General features: G+C 35.7%; 1 protein-coding gene across 4 annotated transcripts in view; it reads right to left on the bottom strand.

Moving 5' to 3' along the window:
- Positions 1-3,495: 3,495 nt before the first annotated feature.
- The window catches only part of SMC2 (structural maintenance of chromosomes 2), a 187,259-nt gene continuing 170,344 nt past the window's right edge, over positions 3,496-20,410 (bottom strand). For 2 of the 4 annotated variants that reach the window (XM_077140658.1, XM_077140646.1), the window contains exons 22-25: positions 18,188-18,304; positions 15,912-16,072; positions 6,336-6,483; positions 3,496-5,313 (exon numbers count right to left, since the gene is read on the bottom strand). In XM_077140658.1, coding sequence (XP_076996773.1) covers positions 5,155-5,313; positions 6,336-6,483; positions 15,912-16,072; positions 18,188-18,304 — 585 coding nt within the window. In that variant the 3' untranslated portion in view covers positions 3,496-5,154. Of the gene's footprint in view, positions 5,314-6,335; positions 6,484-15,145; positions 15,825-15,911; positions 16,073-18,187; positions 18,305-20,410 lie in introns of those variants that run through there. The other 2 variants (XM_077140665.1, XM_077140676.1) reach the window with 2 other exon arrangements.

Raw genomic sequence — 20,410 nt, 5'->3', positions numbered from 1 at the left:
GAAGCCTAAACTGTTTTATATCCATACAATGGCATAGTCTTTGGCAATCCAAGTAATTGTGCTATCAAGATATGACAAGGCAGGGAGAAAACTTAAATGCATATGAAATATGGAAGAATCCAGTCTGAAAGGGCTACTCACTGTATTTCAACCATATGACATTCCAGAAAAGGCAAAACTATGGAGACCATAAAATATCAATATTTGTCAAAGATTCAGCAGGAGGGAAGGATGGGTCAATAGACTAAGCCCAGAGGATTTAGAGTAGCAAACCATTCTCTATGATAGTATAATGGTAAATACATGACATTATGCATTTATCAAACCCCATAGAACTGTAAAATACATAGTAAACCCTAATGCAAATTATGGTCTTTAGTTACTAATAATGCACCAGTATTGATACATCATTTGTAAACAAATGCATTACACTAATGTAAAATAGTTAACAATAAGGAAACTGTAGGAATGTTGCCAGAGGAAGAGAGATTAGTAAAGGCATTTAAGGGTACCTCTGTAATTTTTGTTCAATTCCTCTGAAACGTAAAACATACCTAAAAATAGACCACTATTTTTAAAAAGTATAAGATTTAAACAAAATTATCAAACATCTTGCTCTATATAAAATACTATACCCAACAAATGCAGAGCATATACACTATTGACAAAGATATTTACCACATGTTAGGCTTAACATAAAGTGTCAATACATTTTTAAAAACTGAAAATAACATAAAATCATCTGACTATAACAGAATCAAATAATAAAGTATATATCAGGAAAAATACCCCAATATTGAATATGAACTGACACAGTTGAAAATAACCCAACCGATCACAGAATTCACAAGAAAAACTGAAAAATATTTTTAATTGAATGCAAACAAAAGCACACATAGGAAAATTTGTAGGACATCCTTAAAATAGTGATAAGAATGGACTTCATAGCTTTAAAGGCCTATATATTAGAAACAAGGAAATTCTAAAAATAAACCTTTATACAGACATATTAAGAAGATAAAACGATTAATAAAACAGAGGATAGCAGATTTAAATCCATAATATTGAAATGCAAAGATTTCCCAAGTTTGGTTACTGGAACGACTCACAAGGCTTTACAAGGCCTCACCCAGTATATTCAAATAAGGCTTTCATTGGAAGGTAAAGATAAGGTGCAACAGACTACAGGCAAGTAGTAAAAAAAATAAGGGGGGAAGAGGGGGGGAATTTTGATCCATACCTGTAGCTTCTCCAAAAAAAATAACTCAAACAGTTCACAGACCTAAGTGTAAAACCTAAAACTATAAATTGTCTAGGAGAAAACATAACAAGAAAATCTTTGACCTGGAGTTAGGCAAAAGCTTCATTAACTGGAATGTAAGTATGATTCTTGAGAAGAGAAAAATGATAAACAGGACTTCATCAAAATTAAAAACTTTCTCTGTGGAAGATACTCTAATGGGAACGCAAAGAGAAGTGACAGATGGGGAGAAAATATTTGTAAATCAAATAGGTGATATAAAGGCTTCTATCCAGAAAATAAAGAACTCTCCAGACTCAATGACAACAAAGGACAAATAACACATGAGCAAGATTTAGAGATATCTCTCCAAAAGACATAGAAGTGATATATAATCATATGAAAAATTAGAAACAAAGCAACAAGCTAACAGTATACACTTATTAGAATGGGTAAAAAAAAAAAAAAAATTACAATACCAAGAATTTGCAAGGAATGTGCAAATTTGTCTTCACCACAGCTGGTAAATTTTTGGGAATAATTTCTTTAAATAATTGGCCCCATTTCTTCTTCTTCTCCTTTTGAGCCTATAAATTACCAGTTCATTAGATTTTTTTTATATTGTGGCATGAATTATTGAGGTTTTTTCCCCCTAATCTTTTAGTTTTCTTGAGACTGGATGATGCTCGATATATAAATTCATTGACTCCTGTTATTTATATTCTAAGCATGTTGGGTTTTTATACTTCAGATATTATATTGTTTAATTCCAGAATTTCCATTCAGTTCTCTTTATGGTTTCTATTTCTCTGCTGTGATTTCCTATCTTTTTATTCATTAGAAGTATCTTCTTCATTTCACTGAACAATTATAACTGCTGTTTTAAAATTGTTATTTGATAATTGGAAGATTGGGTTACCTTGGGATTAACATCCTAAACATTTTCAATAGTATACTATACTGTAGAGACTCTGGATTCACTATACTGTTTTTTTTTTTTAAAGATAATTAACATGAAAAGATCCCAAATGCACCCTTTCACCTTACATGAGTGGCAGTTCAAATCTCAGTTCAGTTCTATTAAGCTAATCTGCAAACTACTTGCCTATTCCACACTTGAATTTTTCAGTGATCAGTTAGGTACGTAGACGGTGCATACACCAAATTTGGGGATCCCCTTCTACTCTTGTCCCAAGAGCTCTCTCCCTCACTTTGTGGAAGATGTGGTTCCCTTGAGCTCCATCTTGTAGTTATCCAGGCTTTCCACTGAAGTTTAGGTTTCCCACAGTACATCCTGACTATGGTCAGTCCTCAGGTCAAAGCTACATCATTTACTTGGCTCACATCTATCTTCCTCCACCTAATCTCCCATCCTAAATCTTTCTGCTGTTTTTTTTTTCCACTTTACAGAACTCTCAGGTTCTGGTACTTCGTGCAGAATTTAGTGATTGTTTGCAGGAGTGCTGGTCTGTTAAGAAATTACTGCATCTGCCTTTACACTTGCTGTTAGCTTACCTCAAGTGCCATGAGAAGGAGTCCTCTCTTCATGTTTGAAATTTTCCCTGAAGATAATTTTCACCCATTTTACATACCGTTCAAAGCTCATATAGGTGCTCATACAGGTATATTCATTAAACTTATTTGTATAGTAAATTCAAATGTTCAAACTGTCAGAGAGGGAGTATATCATAAATTCTGGAGACCAACTGCCAAGATATATATCTTCCCTCCGTCACTCACTAGTGGTATTTTTCAATGTGAGCAAGTTTCTTAACTCTGCTCAACTCAGTTTCCTCAATTACATAACCCTAATAACTTTCCTTACCTCACTGGGTTATTACTGGGATTAAAAGTGAAAATATATGCAAATAAGTATCTGATGTATAGAAATAATTCAGTAAATGTTGGTTATTCATATTATTGCATATATGTGAAAATAAATGTCCCATTTCCCTGTCTTCCCTCTAATCAAACAATAATGACAATATTCACAAAAAATTGTTTAAGGTGGGCGGGCCGCGGTGGCTCAGCGGGCAAGAGTGCTTGCCTGCCATGCCGGAGGACCCCGGTTCGATTCCCGGCCCCAGCCCATGTAAAAAACAAACAAACAAACAAAATATAATAAAACAAGAAAATGTTTAAAAGATGTTTCCCTTTCTTCCTCCCTTCCTTCCTTCCATCCTTCCTTCCTTCTCTGTCTTTCCTTCCTTTCCTCCCTCAAAAAAAAAAAAAAAAAAAAAAAATTGTTTAAGGATTTCCATCAAAGAGCAAGACTATACACAGGACAAAAATTAGGAATGTATACAAATTGAAAATTTGTAGCAGCGACAGAAAATTAGTACATTTTGCAAAATGTTCAACCCACTAGTTATTATTAAAATACTGGTTAGTATAGCAATAAAGTATCATTTTATAACTATTATATCAGAAAATTTAATATTAACAGTCAGTGCTGATTAGGTTGCTGTCAAACTGATATACTTTATTTTCTCAATGTGAATTGATACAACTGATTTGGTAAACAATTTGCAATACATTTGAAAGAAAAAAATCTTCATTATCTATAATACTGGACTTCTTGAAGTTCAGCATTTACAGCCTCCTTGCTCTCCTACATTGGTTACCTGGGTGTTATTCAACATCTTCAGAGATGCATGGAGAATAAAGGATAAGAAATGCCAACCCCTAGGCCAAAAGTATGAGCACAATCCAGGGACAGGATGACAATAACACTCAAGGACCAAGAAAGGATATGGGCCAAAATAACATACCTAATATATCAAGACAAGATATCAGGTCAGAACCTTCAGGATTCAGTTTGAAGACAGTGTCTTCGTGATGTATCTGGAAATACTAAGAACTAAATATAGTATTCTCATGATATACGTTAGCTCCACCTTTCTAGTTCTTAAAGAAATTCTACCCATTTAAACCAGAAAGCAGACGATTCTAAAAATTCTAATCATCAACAAACTTTTCAGTTCTTTTGGTCGAGTAGATGGATCTGTTTATTTCTGTATGTATCACTGAGGAAAAAGGGGGAAAATTTGATTTTGCCTGCTGGCTTCTAGATTCTCATTCACCAACAGATTATTATTGACTGGATGTATGAAAAGACTAATAAATACCTAGTTTGAAAATATCAGAAGACTCCAAATTAATGTGCAGCAAAGAGCAGCATGCAACACACCTTCCAAGCTTCTACTAAAACACTCATATATTCACAAAGATAAAAAAAATAACCTTAAGGTTACAGAGACCAATTATTAAGCAATAATATAGACATGATATTCAAACATTAAAAATGAGAGAAATTTTTAAGGATCTGTTTCCCATTCTGACTTTACACTAGGGATCTGGCATTGTGTTCTCAAGGAGCAAGCCTCAAACAGCTTAATGTGTGCATAATAGCTTTTTTTTGCTCCCTTTGTTGATTCAGCTACTTGCTTTATGATTTTTCCTTGCCTAAATGACTTTATTAGTAATAGAAAACACACTAATTTTGCCTTAGTAGTTAAACCAATTAAAAGCTGACTATCAGCTATATTTATTCTATAATTTAATTTCATCTGTCTCTGTATAATCTTACTTTTATATACAGGATTTATCACCCACCATGTCAGGTTCCCTAACATATAAAAGATTTGTATAAGAATACCTTTGATCTCACACATTAAATCACAACCACAATAATTGGACCATAGCTGCATTAATTAAGAAAAAAGGAATCTATGCCCATTTCATAAGTGACTGTATAAAGGAAGAGATCATGGGTCTTGAAAATGCAGGTTAGGTGGCAAAAACATTCAACTTTTATATAAACAAATTAGATAGATCCCAAGTTCTGAAAAGTTTATGTTTAAAAGCCAGGTCAAGGAGAGGGATAAATTTGTATTTCAAACTTCCGCAAGTGATCATTTGGGTCCTTTTGTCTGGGATTTTGTTTCCTTTGGAATCTTTCCATTTTGACATTGAGTAAATCTGGCTACTGTAGAAACACCATCCACAAACTTGGTTTTGAAAAGAACATTTGCATTGTTGAACATACCTTCTTTTAGGGACACCACAATGAACTTAAGGGAAAGAGAAAAAAAGCATTAAAAGTACATATTTCTATAATATCCTTGAAGAAGTTCACTCCCTTTTTTCATATGGGGGATACAAATTATTCAGAGATTATTTTATATCTTTACATGATTGGTTCTAAGCAATTGCACATTTTCAAATGCAAATAAATAGGTATCACATGAGACAACTAAATGAATCTTACTTTTCATATTTATTTTTTTGAGTCTCGTAATTTCACCTGGAGTCCTTCATAACCCAAGTTCATTAGTCCCTGGTGGTTGACTGCCAGTTGCTCTTTTCTGTAGCTGACATTCACTGTTTTGTTGCTAGTCCTAACTACTCTAGTAAAAGACTTTTCTCTGACATTCTAATAATCTCAAAGAAGGCTTCAAATTCCTGCAGCACTGGCTCAAATGGAGCCTTTGTATGATTAAGAAAAGGCACCCTTTCCTTTGTATTAGGAAAAGGGACCACTTCACTGCTATCTGCCAAAAAAACTGCCATAATAATTACACAGCTATGACAACTATGACGAATGGAGCCCCCAGAGTTGTACAATCCTTAATCTATACAACTATAATTGGCAGCCCCAGTTCCTATAGCAACAGTGCAATAAAAACGTCTCTACTTTTTAGCTAAGAGGAATAAGACTTCCCCCATCATGTGCAGGAAAGCCACACAACTTTCTGACATCTAGGTATATTCCTGAAATAGTTTTGGCACCTAGCTACAGAAAATAACTGCATTAATCCTAAATCAATTTCAAATCAGGCTAAGACTAGATTCTTTCATACTATAATGAACAATTCTAATGCCTGGCTCTATCTATCAGAGACTAAACTGTCTTTCTTTCTGCACCCACTTGAATATAAGTATATATTTAAATAGATACACAACACTTTAGTATACCTTAATCCTAAATATCTCATTAATACTGATTGCTTCTAAAGAATAGTTTTAGAAAAACAAATACTATAAAATTAAACTATTGATAAACTATCACTGAGACATTTTTCCTGCTTCTTACCTGAGAATGTGTGAAATGAGTACGTAGCATCTGTCCAATATTCTGGGTATGAGAAAGATCCAAGGCTGCGTCTACTTCGTCGAGGATATAAATCGGAGCGGGTTTGAAGAGCAGCATGGACAGTATTAATGACAGAGCCACTAAAGACCTAAGAAAAGAAGACCGGTGGGAGGAAAGCCGCCACCAAAACGTGACTTTAAACTTTTGTACCAAAACAATAAAGTCAATCTACCACCATGTTATTACTGTGAATTGTTTAGCTTTATCTGCAAAACAGTCATAAAAAAGAATCTTAAGTTCGATTCCCAGAGCCTGCCCATGCCCCTTACCCCCTTCTCCCCTCAAAAGAAGAATGTGAAGTTTCAAACTTCAACTCTATTTTTGCTATACTAAAATGTTTTTCATATTTTAGTTTCTCATTTTCCCCCTCAATGACAAGTTCTATTTTGAATACAGTTTTATATTCTTCTTTGCATTCATCAGGAACCTTAATTTTAAACCCAATTCTAAAGACAACTTCTTCAATTTTGCTTTATCAGATTGTTTTCCATTTTGAAATCATTGAAAACTCTTTAACATTAAAGATACAATTTTAAATCTCCCATGTACATATTATTTCATAAGACACCTTGTCACATAATATGCAGTACATGTCCATATGGAAGGATCATTTTTGTTTTGCTGGTTCTTTTTCTTTATTTTCCTTTCTCAATTGTTTATTTTTGTTTGATGCCCAAGGTAGCAGGTGAGTAAGAACTAATTCGTTAAGAGAATGTCTACTGTCTTCATGAAAGTGTAGCTGTTATTATGTAGGTGCAGACACACAGACTCATACTCAGTGTGTGTGTGTATGTGTGTGTGTGTATATATATATATATATATATACACCACTTGAGAATAAGTTGCATACATTATAGCCTGTTATACTAAGTATTTCAGAAGTTCAAAGAATCCTTACCTAAATTTTCTAAGTTACTATTATCCCAGATTTCATAGCTCACCACCCCTTTTAAATGCATCTCTATTTATATTCAAATCTGGAATTAGGAATCATAATACTTGTTATAGTAATTCTTATTAAGAAATAGTTTTAGGAGGCGGGGCCAAGATGGCAGCTTAGTAAGGTATGTGTGTCTTAGTTCCTCCTCCAAAGCAACTACTAGGTGAACTGAAACAGTGCAGAACAGCTCCCGGGGCCACGACAGGGAATGGACACACAGCGTACCCTAGTCTGGACTGGCTAGTCTGACTGCGAGACTCGGCTGCGGTGAGATCCCCGAGTGGCACGCGATTTCCCGAGCAGCGGCAGATGTGGCGGCCGGAGCTCGTCCCTCCCTCCTTCCCGGGCCGGCTGAGAGTCTCGGATAGGCAAGTTTCCCAAGCCAAGGCGGCCGGCACCCCTCTTTTGCGGGCGGCTTCCTGGTCTGGCTACGAATCTCGGATCAGAGGGCTACCCAAGCCGCGGTGACCCTCCCCCGCAGGTGGCTTCCTGGTCCGGTGGGGAATTCCACAGGCCGCGGTGGCCGGTGACCGACGCCCCTCCCCCACGGGTGACTTCCTGGTCCGGTGGCGAATTCCCCGGGCCCGCTGCGGCCGGCGACCAGCCACAGGGTCCCCTCAAGCCGCGGCGGCTGAAGCCCCCACCACGCGCGGCCCCACGAACCAACGGAGAGAATTGGATCAGAAATCCCCAGGCTGCGGAGATCGGTGACCGGGGGGATTCCTTCCAAACACGTGAGACAAACGTGTGCCACAAGCGCCACCTACTGGGCAGGATAAGAAAAACAGAACCCAGAGATTTCACAGAAAAATCTTACAACCTTGTTGGGTCCGACACCCAGGGAAATCTGACTAAATGCCCAGACACCAGCAGCAGAAGATAACGGTCCATGCTCAGAAGATTGAGAATATGGCCCAGTCAAAGGAACAAACCAATAGTTCAGATGAGATACAAGAGCTGAGACAACTAATGCTGAATATACGAACAGAAATGGAAAACCTCTTCAAAAATGAAATCGATGAATTGAGGGAGGACATGAAGAAGACATGGGCTGAACATAAAGAAGAAATAGAAAAACTGAAAAAACAAATCACAGAACTTATGGAAGTGAAGGATAAAGTAGAAAAGATGAAAAAAACAATGGATACCTACAATGATAGATTTAAAGAGACAGAAGATAGAATTAGCGATTTGGAGGATGGAACATCTGAATTCCAAAAAGAAACAGAAACTATCGGGAAAAGAATGGAAAAATTTGAACAGGGTATCAGGGAACTCAAGGACAATATGAAACACACAAATATACGTGTTGTGGGTGTCCCAGAAGGAGAAGAGAAGGGAAAAGGAGGACAAAAACTAATGGAAGAAATTATCACTGAAAATTTCCCAACTCTTAGGAAAGACCTAAAATTACAGATCCAAGAAGTGCAGTGCACCCCAAAGAGATTAGACCCAAATAGGCTTACTCCAAGACACTTACTAGTTAGAATGTCAGAGGTCAAAGAGAAAGAGAGGATCTTGAAAGCAGCAAGAGAAAAACAATCCATCACATACAAGGGAAACCCAATAAGACTATGTGTAGATTTCTCAGCAGAAACCATGGAAGCTAGAAGACAGTGGGATGATATACTTAAATTACTAAAAGAGAAAAACTGCCAACCAAGACTCCTATATCCAGCAAAATTATCCTTCAAAAATGAGGGAGAAATTAAAACATTCTCAGACAAAAAGTCACTGAGAGAACTTGTGACTAAGAGACCAGCTCTGCAAGAAATACTAGAGTCAGATACAAAAAGACAGAAGAGAGAGGTATGGAGAAGAGTATAGAAAGAAGGAAAATTAGATATGATATATATAATACAAAAGGCAAAATGTTAGAGGAAAATATTATCCAACAGTAATAACACTAAATGTTAATGGACTGAATTCCCCAATCAAAAGACATAGACTGGCAGAATGGATTAAAAAACAGGATCCTTCTATATGCTGTCTACAGGAAACACATCTTAGACCCAAAGATAAACATAGGTTGAAAGTGAAAGGTTGGGAAAAGATATTTCATGCAAATAACAACCAGAAAAGAGCAGGAGTGGCTATACTAATATCCAATAAATTAGACTTCAAATGTAAAACAGTTAAAAGAGACAAAGAAGGACACTATCTACTAATAAAAGGAACAATTAAACAAGAAGACATAACACTCATAAATATTTACGCACCGAACCAGAATGCCCCAAAATACGTGAGGAATACACTGCAAACACTGAAAAGGGAAATAGACACATCTACCATAATAGTTGGAGACTTCAATTCCCCACTCTCATCAATGGACAGAACATCTAGACAGAGGATTAATAAAGAAATAGAGAATCTGAATATTACTATAAATGAGCTAGACTTAACATACATCTATAGGACATTACATCCCACAACAGCAGGATACACCTTTTTCTCAAGTGCTCATGGATCATTCTCAAAGATAGACCATATGCTGGGTCACAAAGCAAGTCTTAACAAATTTAAAAAGATTGAAATCATACACAACACTTTCTCGGATCATAAAGGAATGAAGTTGGAAATCAATAATAGGCAGAGTGCCAGAAAATTCACAAATACGTGGAGGCTCAACAACACACTCCTAAACAACGAGTGGGTCAAAGAAGAAATTGCTAGAGAAATTAGCAAATACCTCGAGGCGAATGAAAATGAAAACACAACATATCAAAACTTATGGGACGCAGCAAAGGCAGTGCTAAGAGGGAAATTTATTGCCCTAAATGCCTATATCAGAAAAGAAGAAAAGGAAAAAATGCAGGAATTAACTGTCCACTTGGAAGAACTGGAGAAAGAACAGCAAACTAATCCCAAAGCAAGCAAAAGGAAAGAAATAACAAAGATTAGAGCAGAAATAAATGAAATTGAAAACATGAAAACAACAGAGAAAATCAATAAGGCCAGAAGTTGGTTCTATGAGAAAATCAATAAGATTGATGGGCCCTTAGCAAGACTGACAAAAAGAAGAGAGAGGATGCAAATTAATAAGATCAGAAATGGAAGAGGAGACATAACTACTGACCTCACAGAAATAAAGGAGGTAATAACAGGATACTATGAACAACTTTATGCTAATAAATACAACAATTTAGAGGAAATGGACGGGTTCCTGGAAAGACATGAACAACCAACTTTGACTCAAGAAGACATAGATGACCTCAACAAACCAATCACAAGTAAAGAAATTGAATCAGTCATTCAAAAGCTTCCTAAAAAGAAAAGTCCAGGATTAGACGGCTTCACATCTGAATTCTATCAAACATTCCAGAAAGAATTAGTACTAACTCTCTTCAAACTCTTCAAAAAAATCGAAGCGGAGGGAAAACTACCTACTTCATTCTATGAAGCCAACATCACCCTCATACCAAAACCAGGCAAAGATATTACAAAAAAAGAAAACTACAGGCCAATCTCTCTAATGAATATAGATGCAAAAATCCTCAATAAAATTTTAGCAAATCGTATCCAACAACACATTAAAAGAATTATACAGCATGACCAAGTAGGATTCATCCCAGGTATGCAAGGATGGTTCAACATAAGAAAATCAATTAATGTAATACACCACATCAACAAATCAAAGCAGAAAAATCACATGATCATCTCAATTGATGCAGAGAAGGCATTTGACAAGATTCAACATCCTTTCCTGTTGAAAACACTTCAAAAGATAGGAATACAAGGGAACTTCCTTAAAATGATAGAGGGAATATATGAAAAACCCACAGCTAATATCATCCTCAATGGGGAAAAATTGAAAACGTTCCCCCTAAGATCAGGAACAAGACAAGGATGTCCACTATCACCACTATTATTCCACATTGTGTTGGAGGTTCTAGCCAGAGGAATTAGACAAGAAAAAGAAATACAAGGCATCAAAATTGGAAAGGAAGAAGTAAAACTATCACTGTTTGCAGACGATATGATACTATACATCGAAAACCCGCAAAAATCCACAACAAAACTACTAGAGCTAAAATGAGTACAGCAAAGTAGCAGGTTACAAGATCAACATTCAAAAATCTGTAGCATTTCTATACACTAATAATGAACAAGCTGAGGGGGAAATCAAGAAACAAATCCCATTTACAATTGCAACTAAAAGAATAAAATACCTAGGAATAAATTTAACTAAAGAGACAAAAAACCTATATAAAGAAAACTACAAAAAACTGTTAAAAGAAATCACAGAAGACCTGAATAGATGGAAGGGCATACTGTGTTCATGGATTGGAAGACTAAATATAGTTAAGATGTCAATCCTACCTAAATTGATTTACAGATTCAATGCAATACCAATCAAAATCCCAACAACTTATTTTCAGAAATAGAAAAACCAATAAGCAAATTTATCTGGAAGGGCAGGGTGCCCCGAATTGCTAAAAACATCTTGAGGAAAAAAAACGAAGCTGGAGGTCTTGCACTGCCTGACTTTAAGGCATATTATGAAGCCACAGTGGTCAAAACAGCATGGTACTGGCATAAAGATAGATATATCGACCAATGGAATCGAATAGAGTGCTCAGATATAGACCCTCTCATCTATGGACATTTGATCTTTGATAAGGGCAGTCAAGCCAACTCACCTGGGACAGAACAGTCTCTTCAATAAATGGTGCCTAGAGAACTGGATATCCATATGCAAAAGAATGAAAGAAGACCCATATCTCACACCCTACACAAAAGTTAACTCAAAATGGATCAAAGATCTAAACATTAGGTCTAAGACCATAAAACAGTTAGAGGAAAATGTAGGGAGATATCTTATGAAACTTACAATTGGAGGCGGTTTTATGGACCTTAAACCTAAAGCAAGAGCACTGAAGAAGGAAATAAATAAATGGGAGCTCCTCAAAATTAAATACTTTTGTGTATCAAAGAACTTCATCAAGAAAGTAGAAAGACAGCCTACACAATGGGAAACAATATTTGGAAACGACATATCAGATAAAGGTCTAGTATCCAGAATTTATAAAGAGATTGTTCAACTCAACAACAAAAAGACAGCCAACCCAATTACAAAATGGGAAAAAGACTTGAATAGACACCTCTCAGAGGAGGAAATACAAATGGCCAAAAGGCACATGAAGAGATGCTCAATGTCCCTGGCCATTAGAGAAATGCAAATCAAAACCACAATGAGATATCATCTCACACCCACCAGAATGGCCATTATCAACAAAACAGAAAATGACAAGTGCTGGTGAGGATGCAGTGAAAGAGGCACACTTATCCACTGTTGATGGGAATGTCAAATGGTGCAACCACTGTGGAAGGCAGTTTGGCAGTTCCTCAAAAAGCTGAATATAGAATTGCCATACGACCCAGCAATACCATTGCTGGGAATCTACTCAAAGGAATTAAGGGCAAAAACTCAAACGGACATTTGCACACCAATGTTTATAGCAGCGTTATTTACAATTAATTGCAAAGAGATGGAAACAGCCAAAATGTCCATCAGCAGACGAGTGGCTAAACAAACTGTGGTATATACATACGATGGAATATTATGCAACTTTAAGACAGGATAAAATTATGAAGCATGTAATAACATGGATGGACCTAGAGAACATTATGCTGAGTGAGTCTAGCCAAAAACTAAAAGACAAATACTGTATGGTCCCAATGATGTGAATCGACATTCGAGAATAAACTTGGAATATGTCATTGGTAACAGAGTTCAGCAGGAGTTAGAAACAGGGTAAGATAATGGGTAATTGGAGCTGATGGGATACAGACTGTGCAACAGGACTAGATACAAAAACTCAAAAATGGACAGCACAATAATACCTAATTGTAAAGTAATCATGTTAAAACACTGAATGAAGCTGCATCCGAGCTATAGGTTTTTGTTTTGTTGTTTTGTTTTGTTCTTACTATTATTACTTTTATTTTTTTTCTCTATATTAACATTCTATATCTTTTTCAGTTGTGTTGCTAGTTCTTCTAAACCGATGCAAATGTACTAAGAAACGATGATCATGCATCTATGTGATGATGTTAAGAATTACTGATTGCATATGTAGAATGGTATGATTTCTAAATGTTGGGTTAATTTCTTTTTTCCGTTAATTAATAAAAAAAAAGTTTAAATTAAAATATTTTAATATGAACTATTATAATCACTTAGCATTAGAGAAAACTACAACATCTGCAAGTACACTTACTCTATGACTTCAAATACCTTCTGGCACACAGCACTAGAGCATACAGTTTTTCCTGTATGCTCTATACAGGAAACTATGGTAAAAATAAGAAACATAGGTGGAAACGACATGTGTATATATGGAAGGGATATAGCGAAGTGAAATTAGGATCTCTACCAAAGGAAATGAATGAAACAGTGAAATAAAAACCAAATCAAGTAGAGGAAGACTGACATTCACCTCTGTTAAAGGGAGCTGAGGTCATCCAAGCAACCTAAAGTTATTATCTTTTGTTTCCAAGTGTTTAAGCCATTGAGCTTTAAGTTAAATGTTTAAAACAATATTTCGCCAAGAGTTAAACTCTGCTGTAGAGTAATATGTCACCATAACTATGGAAATAATATTTAGATTCTGGTAAGAGAAACATACATTTCCTAGTTTTCTTAAAAACATTTTCCAAAACTTAAAAAAAAACCAGTTAAAGATATTGGGATCTAAATTGTGGGATGAAAGTTTAGCTAACATCTTCAAAAGGCAGTAGGAGCTGTCTTTTAAACTGTTAAAATATTTAGGAATTTTATCATTTATGAAAAACATAAAGTGGTCTTCTTTCTACTCATAAAAATGACAAAGATTTCTTAAGAGAAATTCTCTACATACATAAAAGTTATACAATGGCCTTATACGGCATCTAAGAACAATTCAAGGACTATGGATGCACATTCAGCAGGAGGAAGAAAAACACTCATAATCATCGACAATTATGTAAACATTTAGTTTTCAATCAGGACACTTTAATTATGTGGCTGTCTGCAGGCAGGGAGTTAAGCCATATGACCTTTTAAGTTTCTATCAGTATGCTGTGTTTCTTAATCATTACAGAATGCCTGGGACAGACTTTCTAAAATTCCAGATGATGCCATTTCCAAAACTGTTTCTTTGTTTCCATCTGGCATTTTCATTTTGTCTGAAAAACTTCCTCTAACTTGTAGTACAGTTCTGCTGGATCAAATTCTTTCAACTTTTGTTTGTATTATATTGTCTTCATTTTGAAGTATATTTCTATTAGATATAGAATTCTAGGTTGATGTACATTTTTCTTTCAGAATGTAGTCATTCTTTTATTTGTTCCTTTACATGTCATTTTTTTTTTTAAATCTTCAGCAATTTTAGGACAGGCCTTGTGTTATGTATTGTGTGTTTCCTGTTTGTGGTACATAGAACTCTTAGGTCTGTGGATTTACAGCACTCACAAAATCTGAAAAATCTAGGGCCTTTACTTCTTCAAATATTTTGTCTTCCACCTCTCTCTTTCTGGGACTCTAATCACATGCAAGTTAGACCGTCAACCTTGCATTTTTTTCCTTCAGATTTTCATTTCTTAGTTTAGCATTAAGAGATCATATTGCTATGTCTTCAAGTTCACTAGTTTCTTTTGCAATGTCTAATCTGCTGTTAATCTTATGTAGTGTCATTTCAGGCATATTTTATACAGGTGAATAAGGACTTTGGGTCTATTTTTTCTACTCTTTTACCTGGTGCTAACGCTATGCTTGCACCACCAGAGGGACAGACTGTTTCTATGAAACATCTATGGAAGTTCCATTTGATTTTTTAAAAATAATTTCCATTTCCCTCATTTATGTTCATAGTTTCCTTTAAATATTTGAAAACAGTTACTGTAACTTTAACATTGTTTGTTCATTTTGATTTTTCTCCTGGTTGTGAGTCAAATTTTCCTGACATTTGTCTAATAATTTGTATTAGATGTTGGACATTGTGATTATTATGTTTTTGAGTATCTTGGTTTTGTTGTCATCCTTTAAAGACTGTTGGACTTCGTTCTGACAACCAACTTACACGTAGATCAGCTTGATCCCTTCAAGCTTTGTAGTTAATTTGCTAAGATATGTGTTGAGTAGCTTTTCACTTCAGGAATAGCAGAGAACTAACGTTGAAGTGTAGCTCTCTGGGGTCTCCCAAAATCTCTCTTTAACTTAAAGAAACTACTGGGGTCTGTTTAGGTTCCCTTGCCTGCGTCTGTAGTCATAAAATGCCCCCAGAGAGAAAGTTGGGCTCACCGTCTTTGCTTCCTTTCTTTCAGTTATCAGCTTGGGCTACTCACGTTTCAAAATCTGAAAACAGCTGTTTTTCATATAGTGGCTAGTTTCTAGTTACTTATCCTTGTTGCTCCTTCATTGCCTGCTATTTTAATGAAATGTTTCAAATAATATTTGTAGTCTTACATATTAGGCTCCTTAAATTCTACATGCAGAGAGTTAAGCAAAGCTGAAATAAAATCAGAAGGTAATGATATCATTGCTTACAATGAAATGAGAAGAATAAGGAACTTTATATTACAAATGGATTACTCACCTCTGACCACCACTAAGTTCAGTTAGATTTTCTTTCCAGGTATTTCCTAAGGCAACCTTGAACTCTAGACCATCCAGAACAGTCTGTCCCTCTGGTGGTGCAAGCATAGCATTAGCACCAGGTAAAAGAGTAGAAAAAATAGACCCAAAGTCCTTGTTCACCTGTATAAAAGACATTAAACATTCCAATGCTTTCCAAGAATAAAATGCTGACATGTGTACATGTAACTCACTAGGTTGTCTGCCTGTGGAAATGCGCAGACAATTTATCCCTGCTGTATACAGGAAATCAATTAGATAGATGGATATAAAAGTGAAATACAACAGAATTTTACAAATTCGGTGGAGCTAGAAGGAAACAAACTAAAACCCAAAAACAAAACAAACAAAAATATATATCCTTGCCTAAAATACTCTGGCTTTGTGAATCAAATATGCTTGTAACCAAAAGGAATTAGGTAATAGTATCTACTTCTTAATTTAGTGTGAGGAATAAATGAGAAAATAGAAATGAAAACAGTGCCTGAAACATAATAAACCCTCAATAAATATTACTTGCTTTGGAACAATCCAGGAAACTGAGTAAAAGCAGCAGCATCAGTTTATAGATAATTTTTTTTTTGTATGGGTAGGCACCAGGAATCGAACCTAGGTCTCCCACATGGCATGTTAGAACTTTGCTGCTGAGCCACCATGGCCTGCCCTATAGAGTTTGAACTTACATTAAATATATGAACCATGAGAAGAGGGGAAGAAGAAAACCTGAGATCTAGTGTTAAATCTATATGTGGTACAAGAATAATGGGACCAATTTTTTTTTTGTATCTGTATGGTGGGGATCACATTTCACCCTTTTTCCATGTGAGTATTCTGTTATTGCAGTATCATTTGCTGAAATTTTTTTTGGGGGGAGGGGGAGAATGCATGGGCTAGGGGACCAAGATTTTCAACGTGCTTTTAAAAAAGGTAAATAAATACTAAAAAAAAAAAAAAATAACCAAAAAAGGGTAGATAAATACTTCAAGACATACTGACAGTTAAGTCTTATACTAGGAAAAACAGTGTTGAAAGGGACAATTGTGTTGCTATTACTAAAACTAAAGTTCCTACAGAATTAAAAAGAGAAAAAGAGGCAAGGTACTCAACTGACTCCCTAAAGGATCACACTGGCTAAGAAATCTTTTGACTAATTGTTTTACTATGGTAGATATAAGAAAACTTCCACATGAGATGCTAAAGGATTTAGGCACAGGCAGCCAGGGAGGTAGAAATGACATTAAAGAACCTTGAAATCCTGCTGAAGCTGTCAAAAAAAAAAAAAAGACTAAAAATGATAACAGATTTTGTTACATAAGAGTCCTGTAAAAGGTCATATTAACCTTTCTTGTTTTATTGCCCATTCTTAAAGAGATACAAAATAACTATCAACAAAAAGGCAGTTCTAAGGTAGCAAAAGAGAATTCCATTTCTTCTACCTTTTAGCTATGTGATCCTAGACAGGCTATTTCATTAGCTTCCTCACCTATAAAATGGGAATAACTACCAACGTCATGGAATTTTTAAAAGATAATTCACATAAAATAAAGTAACTGCTTAATAAATGTTAGCTAATATTATTAATCTAATGTGCACAAAATGTTTTGCTAAAGATCTACAGAATGCCATAATGTCTAATGAGTTCTAAAGTGCAATTAATAATTTGTAAATAGTAAGGAATACACTGATCTTGCTAGAGAAATGTTCTTAGACTATTTTGCCTCCATCAGTCTTTACAGGAAAAATCTGAGGATGGTGGAACTACATGGGTCCTTAGGTCAGGTTTTCCAGTTTGAAAACCTGGAAATGAGAAACTGTGAATGCTTCTAGATTCAAGCAGAGACTGACTGAGGTATGGCATATATTGGACAGTATCTTAGATTTCTTCCAACTATAAAAGCCTACTATCTCACTGGATAGAAAGAGGACAAACAGTGTCCCCTTGAAAACCAACACAGATCTGGTAAACAAGAATAAAAAACAAAGAAAGTTTAGAATTTAATATAATTTAGGAAACACAGAAGTAGGTCAGAGAATAAGATGGAGTGGTACAAAACTTCTCTTTGCAAATCTAGTAACTGCAACTCCAAAAGGACGAAATGCATCTAAAAGTCTACGTAGTTTCAATTAAATGTACTTCATTCAAACATAAATTAGTCATGCCAAATTTCTCATCCATGGACAATATTCTTTACCCTTGCTTCATACAGAAAACATGGCAATATTTTGGGGTTCAAATACCTTTTGCCAAGCAATATTTAGGGCTTGGTTTTTCTTCTGGTCAAGGTCTTCTATAGTTGCAAGGATTTTAGATTTGTCATTTTCGACAATTCTCTTCTTCTTCATCAAGTCATTATACTAGCAAAATAAAAAGCATACTTAATTGAGAAAACAAAATTTTCTTTATATTCTGTAATTCAGTCATGAAAAAACAGGCTTCATTAGTTTTATATGATACATATCCTCCTAATTACCAAAAATACGAAAGGAAGGCAAATCTTCCTAGCAGTCAAAGCAAAAGGAAATGCATCACGCAAACACAAATACATCGTACGCTCTCTTAGAAATTTTAGTTCTTCACCATGATGAGATTTCACATAATTCGGCCCTTATTTATCTCTGATTTCACCTTATCAGACTCCTCCCAGACTTCAGCTTTATGATCTTTTTTCAGCTCCTTGAACATAATAGCTCTTTGTTTCCTTATGGCTGTACTTTTCTTTCTTCCCAAATGCTCTTCCACTATATTTGACATAATTGGTGCCTGATCACGCAAGTCTCAGCTCAGACATCACCTCTTCAAAATGACCTTCTCTATTCAATGTGGAAATTTACTGAAAAAAAATTGAGGGAGGCCATAGAGGGATAAATATACTAGGAACGGCAGTGGAACATTCTGAAAATTCTCTTAACCCATCTTCCCTCAAGAATTTCAAGAAGGCTTCATATTCTCCCTTAAGAACAAAAACTAGACCTGCTCTCTTCCTTGCTGTTCCTCTTTTATGGTCAACCTCTGCAAACCTTTCATGTTGGTGTGAAACTGTTATGTACCCCAGAAAAGTTATGTTCTTTTCCCAAGCCCAATCTTGTGGGGCAGACTATGGATCTTTTTGATTAAGTTCTTTTCATGGAGAAGTGACCCACCCAACTGTGGGTGAGACCTTTTGATTAAGTGATTTCCAAGGAGATGAATCTCTACCCATTCAAGGTGGGTCTTAATTTGCTTACTGGAAACCTTTAAGGGGGAACCGTTAGGAAAAAGCTTAGAGTCAACACAGACAGAAATTTTTGGAAATGCAGAAAGAAAAAAACCCCAGGGAAGTTATTTGAAACTAAAAGCCAAAAGACCAGCAGATGCCAGCCATGTGCCTTCCCAGATCAGCCTTTCTTGAGTCAACGGATGCCTTAGTTTGGACATTTTTATGGCCTTACAACTGTAAACTTGTAACTTAATAAATTCCCTTTATAAACGTCAACCCAGGGCAGGCCATGGTGGCTCAGCAGGCAGAGTTCTCACCTGTCATGCCGGAGACCCGGGTTTAATTCCCGGTGCCTGCCCATGCAAAAAAAAAAAAAAAAAAAAAAAAAAAAGTCAACCTATTTCTGGTACATTGCATCCTGGCAGCATTAGCAAACTGCAATACCTTCTCTCTACTTTTCTATCTTATACTTTGTATAACTCCATGCAGTTTTTTATATGGACAGACAAAAAATACAACAAAAACAAAACAAAAGGGTATCTGCTGATCAACAGATCCTTCCTCTCTGGTAAAAAGATAGAAGATTAGACTTCTTAATCATTTCTAATGTAAAGTAAAAGCAAGTAGGTTTCAGGATGTTATGTGGCTCAAATTCAGACCAAAGGTTTACCCCGACACATATGCCATATATTGCAAAGCTTTAATGTAGAAATAAAAACCAGATAGACAAAACATCCGCATTATTAGGCTGTTTGGTATCTAATATAACACATATTCTTTGTAGATACTAATGTCAATGACTGTAGAAAAACCCATCATGACAATATTTCTTAAAAGTAACTGAATCCGTAAGTGCTCTAAGTTTTGCAGATCTCTCATTAGATCTAAATCTAATATGCAAAGTCAAACAGAACATTGTAGAATTAGAAAAGGTAAAGGGCATAATACAAAATGACTAAGACTGCAATTTCCTATAGGCCCCCAAGGGTCAGAACTGCGTTCCCTGCTGGGTCTTTCTAGTGGCGTGGCCTTCCAAATTTACCCACATCGATTTTCTTTCCATATTATAAGAGTTTTGTCATGGTAGGGTGATGGATAATGTCATTTGCAACCGAGAGCATTACAAGTGAGACAATGCTGCTGGTTTTGTAGTAAAGTAGTGGTTACTCACAAAATAGTTTTTAGCCATTACTTATATAATAGTTCCAGTATACCCTAGAGTCAAAAGGAATAATACAGTAGCTACAGAATGACTGATGAAGAG

This window comes from Tamandua tetradactyla, chromosome 2 (genome assembly GCF_023851605.1).
Source record: "Tamandua tetradactyla isolate mTamTet1 chromosome 2, mTamTet1.pri, whole genome shotgun sequence".
In the NCBI taxonomy this organism is placed as follows: domain Eukaryota; kingdom Metazoa; phylum Chordata; class Mammalia; order Pilosa; family Myrmecophagidae; genus Tamandua; species Tamandua tetradactyla.
Note: the sequence above shows the minus strand (reverse complement) of the source record. Positions and strands in the feature narration are given on the sequence as shown.